The 4920-nt window shown below is 41.9% G+C and overlaps 3 protein-coding genes across 3 annotated transcripts; 1 reads left to right on the top strand and 2 right to left on the bottom strand.

The window, feature by feature from the left end:
• Nucleotides 1-10: 10 nt before the first annotated feature.
• Nucleotides 11-838, bottom strand: COCMIDRAFT_111265 (uncharacterized protein; the record flags this gene model as incomplete). The annotated part of the gene is made up of 1 exon (XM_007695746.1): nt 11-838. The coding sequence occupies one exon, from the start codon at nt 836-838 to the stop codon at nt 11-13; it is 828 nt and encodes a 275-aa protein (XP_007693936.1).
• A 980-nt stretch (nt 839-1818) lies between these two features.
• Nucleotides 1819-2272, bottom strand: COCMIDRAFT_41931 (uncharacterized protein; the record flags this gene model as incomplete). The annotated part of the gene is made up of 2 exons (XM_007695745.1): nt 1819-1843; nt 1926-2272. 2 exons carry the CDS (start codon nt 2270-2272, stop codon nt 1819-1821), a joined length of 372 nt encoding a protein of 123 aa, XP_007693935.1.
• Nucleotides 2273-2990: 718 nt separating this feature from the next.
• Nucleotides 2991-4209, top strand: COCMIDRAFT_111267 (uncharacterized protein; the record flags this gene model as incomplete). The annotated part of the gene is made up of 3 exons (XM_007695744.1): nt 2991-3056; nt 3100-3154; nt 3785-4209. Coding segments are annotated over 3 exons (546 nt in total), but the record flags the coding sequence as incomplete, so codon positions are not given.
• Between the last annotated feature and the right edge of the window lie 711 nt (nt 4210-4920).

Raw genomic sequence — 4920 nt, 5'->3', positions numbered from 1 at the left:
AGAGGTGGATCTAAAGAGCATATGAATGAGTACTTAAATCTGAAAGTATCTGTGGCTTGGGCGTAACGTCCTTGAGCAATGTTGGTGGTTCGTTGTGGAGGGATGTTCGACCCACAGGGACGGACGTTACATCATCATCCCATTCACTTTCTTCGCTAGATAAACTGCCTATATCGTAGTTATAGTAGTCTGCCCAAGGGCATTGAACATCTTTAGACGACTCTGCCATGCCTATAGTTTCTCTCGCTACAGGTTTCAGTTGTTTCTCTTTGTTCAAGTCTCCAGTCGCTAAAAAGCTTCTTTCGACATCATTTTTGCCTAATTCCTCATTCCCAGCCATGTTTTTGCCTATTTCCTCTCCAATCAAGCGCTCCATGTTTGCATTCTCTACATCCACAGCAATCTTTCCCCCGTTCTTCGTATCATTCTTGGCCTGGTATCTCTGGCCTACTATATTCTCGTGTTTTGCAATGCAAGGACTTGACTTATGATCCTCGCACATGAAGTGTTCCTGGCAAGGGGAATACTTATAGAGCGCTGCTTCATCCTTAGATAAACAGTCTAGCTTAGCGAGACACCTATACTGCTTCTTGAATTGGTTAAGATATAGCCATGCAGGTTCTGTTGAGTACTCATCCTCAAACAGCTGGACCATTTTTTCTCTAAGCTCCTTAGACTGTTCAAGGTCCTTAATCCGAATGCGCTTATCAAGAATAAAGAATAAGGCTCGTTGGAAGTCAGAAGTGAGACTCAATGTAACATTTTCGTGCTTGTTAGCTGCATAAGTTGCAGCTAGGTTACCTAGCTCGACACGCACTTTAGAGACAATAGAATCCATAGTAATACTTATATGCTATATACATACAGCTGTATTTATAGCTGCGCCGTGTATACGTGGCTACTTAGAAGTTAACACGTTTCTACTGGCCCTAATAAAAACACACCACATAAATCTAGATGGCTTTCCATTTAATTAGTCCATTGCTAGTTTAATCGACCAACAAGTATTAAAAGAGAAGCGCCAGTATTATAGAAGAAGGGCAGTCCTTCGGCGATGATACTCTTCTACTTTTTACTACTTATAGGGCTTTCGAATGCGTTATTCTACCAGCAAGAGAGCAACATGACAGATAACATTACCAGCGGGTGCTACTTTGGGATAACCACAACGGCTTCTGCAACTGTGCCAGTTGAAACAGGTGCGACTAGTTCGCAATGCTCTCTATTTCCAACTAGCCCATCTCTCCGTTTGCCTTTACCTCTATGGAATAACGCAACCAATTCAACGCAAAATTTCTCCAATCCTACTCAGCCAAGTGTTTCTTCCTCTGCTATCTCACTTCTAAGAGATAGTAGTTGGGAGACCTTAGTATATAAGGCTCTATATATAATAGCCGCCTCTATACCTTCGTTAGCCTATATACTTGGAGTAGATCTCTTTACTTTATAGTAAGACATGATATCACAGCATTTGCAAGGCCATAGAAGCAATAACTTCAATCAAGCCAAAGCAATAGCCCAATGTAACGACTACAATAATGCAATTTCTGGATAAGAAGAGGCGATAACTATACACTTTAGTGAAATAAGAACGGCAGATAGTAAGAACAATATACGTAATTGTGATCAACACACACCCCACACCTACGCGTGCGATTTCAACTATAGATGCCTATTGCTTAATGCTACATATACAGTTATTTGATGTATTCTAAGATTTCCCAAATACATTTATTTTCGTTTCTATCTCGGAGATCTTGGGGGGAGTTTTATATATGCTAAGAGACTGCTTGCCTTCTTATATTTTTTTAATATAATCTATGCTGTTAAATATACCGCATTTCTGTAAAGTTATATTTCTATGTATAGTAGATAGTAAAGCTATGATACACTTTTACTAAGGATACTAAAAAGCATATATTGACCGACCTTTAGTTATAGACCGGCTACTTTGATTCCAAGTCTTTTGTATCGCTTGAACCGTGTCTGCTTTAAGAGCCTCAATGCGCCTTCGGTGCACACTGTTTTCAGATTCTCCAGTCACTTGATTTTCAACCGCGGCTAGCTTAGATAAGAGTTGCCTTTGAACCACTAAGGTCCCCTCAACGTCGTATATCTCGCGCTCGTTGTCTTTAGGTATTTGATTGCTAAATCGGCCCTTATCATTAAAGACTCTGCGTTCACAATAACGATTCCTGTCTCTAAAATATGTATAGTCGTGTTCATCAATGAACGTTCGAATAGGTTTAGAGGGTCTCCACCTAATTGGCATGTTGCTTAGATAGCAGTTCCGCGATTTTCAAGTCTTTGAGGGTTGGGTTGCACGTATTTTGCAGGTTAGCTTGAGCTACTTATAGAGGTGGCCGTATATTAATTAATATCCGTCTCTATGTCTAAAGAGTGACCAATCGGGTTGAAAGGATCACAGACTTCTATTGCAGCCGCTGCAAGGATGCGTCTGCGGCTATTGCAGAACGTTGTAGCTATAGCGGACTATCGCAGTATATGCAAGAATGCGAAGGCAGTAATTGCAACTAAGCCATAGCAGAAATTATAATTATATAATAAACCACCGTAACGATCATATACATATAAGAGGAACATTGGAAAAGTTAATTAAAATATACGCACATTTATTCTTGCCTCACAACCCCGCATCTACGCGTGCGACAACCTATCTATGACCGTTGTGCTCCCATTAGTCGTTTTCAGCATATAGGGACAGAAATTGGTCGTTTTCAAAACGACATTAACTGTATGTAGGTTAAAAATTGCTGTCGTCAGTAATGTTAGAGTGGTAATAAACTTTGTATCTTTCTCTCCTACCCCTCCCGATGCGCTGCACAGTTTCCTATATCGTCTTTCCCTAAACACAGTGCCCTATCCTATATTGCGCGCAGTGATACGCCATATTCTTTTACATATCATGCGCTCTCTTATCCTAGCATGTACCCTTATCATTTCGAGTTATTTTTTCTAATATTTGATAGAGTCCTGATGCGAACGAAGCTCTACTGAGCCATAGTTGGACTAGGTTGGAAGAAACGGGAGAAGATGTACGCTATTATGGTCCAGGCAGGCCTGACTGACACTCATCAGTTCATCCATCTAGGCAAGGCGTTTTTAACGTTGCTTGCAACTATACAGGGCAAACGTCTTGATTATATCCAGGCTAAGCTTTCCCCTCATAAGCTAGTATTTGAGCATTCCTTTCGTGAGGACTCGAACGAAGAAATGGAAACTTCTCTACCTGATACTCAAGGAGTCCAGTTCTATCCTAGAATACCTGATGCAAGTCAGTATAGTTCTCTCTATAACGAAATTAGTCGAGCGTCTTTTTTTGACGGAAAGGCGCCGTGTTGGAGCAACGGCGTAGAACACGTACCCCGATACATAACACCGGAAGAATCTACGGCCATAGAAGGATTAGAAACTGCTTTAGATGTAACTGAATCCTTGAATTTCGAGACTGCGGAAGACAGAGGGCCAGAACCTATCCTTAATGATGTCCCTTCCCTACACTTAGCTACTCAGTCAAGGATGCCTTCCGTATCTCCATCCGTTCTATCGTCTAACTGGAGTACAAGCCCGGTACAGGAGACTGAGTTTACTTTACCAGATGACGCGATAGTAACACATTGGCTTTACTCGTACGACCAGCTGAGCCGCCTCTATAGGTCCTCATACGAAGAGATCCAGTATGTTGTTGAGATTGGTGATTCGTTTCTGCGAGAAGATGCAAAAGATTTCATCAATAGTTTCTGCCGTAGTTGGGATGCAGAAGATCCATGGTCTCGTCTTCCCACCGGCAACCCAGTGACTGGAATGTCCTTGACAGAAAAGATATTCAAAAGCCTCCAGTGTGCTGAAACGATCGCAGCTGACTCATTAGTCGAACCTATCAAACTAAGAATGGCAAGGGTTCTATTATATCATCAATATGAGCAGAAACTCATCGAGCTTAGACATAACTCTAGCTCACCTATTCGTCTTTCTTCGGGCAAGGGTTTAGCTAGCATAGCAAAGTCCGTCATCTTAGAAAGAATATATGGGTCGCAGTATAAGAACCTCACTACACAGGCTAAACAAAAACGCGAGAACAGCCTCAAATGGCATACGAGAATTGGCAAGAGATGGTCATATGTGATATCTCACGTTGGATTTGGGATAATTTTGACTTGTAGCCATATTCTAGAGATCCATATGTAAGAAACACATATTATGACTATATCTTTTACTAAGTTTTCTAATATAGCTCTAGAAATGATCCTAAGAAGCTACCAGACCGAGGACTAATGATTCTCCTAACGTACCTATTGCATGCGTACCCCAAAGGCATCAGTGCTAGTCGAATGGTGGATCCTCTAGTTAAATCTATTATGGAAGGGGCTGTGCCCTTGACCTATCCACTTGCAGCACAAACGACAAGTAGGCTTGACGGATACAGTCAGGAAAACGAAAAGGCAATAGCTGAGCTGAAGGGCAAATGGCATTTAGTAAATCGGCCTAATAAGGTTGTGAGGGTGATTTCGGTGTAGTAGCTATAATATGCTGGCATATGCAGGGGTTTGCGGAAGGATACTTCTCTAACTATTCATGCGTACCTTGGAAAAATTGAGTGTCTCAGATCAGCGCAGGACATTTCTAGCGACAGGGTGTTTCTAGGAGTACAGCGTTCCTGAAAACATCCTGCTCCTAGAAACACTCTGCTCCTAGAAACACTCTGCTCCTAGAAACACTCTGCTCCTAGAAACGCTCTGTTCCTAGAAACACTCTGCTCCTAGAAACACTCTGCTCCTAGAAACACTCTGCTCCTAGAAACACTCTGCTCCTAGAAACACTCTGCTCCTAGAAACACCCTACTTCTGAAAATTAATTGCTCCTAGAAACACCCTGCTCCTAGAAATGCTCTGCTCCTAG

The sequence above is a fragment of the Bipolaris oryzae genome (genome assembly GCF_000523455.1).
Source record: "Bipolaris oryzae ATCC 44560 unplaced genomic scaffold scaffold_422, whole genome shotgun sequence".
NCBI classification, from domain to species: Eukaryota; Fungi; Ascomycota; class Dothideomycetes; order Pleosporales; family Pleosporaceae; genus Bipolaris; species Bipolaris oryzae.
Note: the sequence above shows the minus strand (reverse complement) of the source record. Positions and strands in the feature narration are given on the sequence as shown.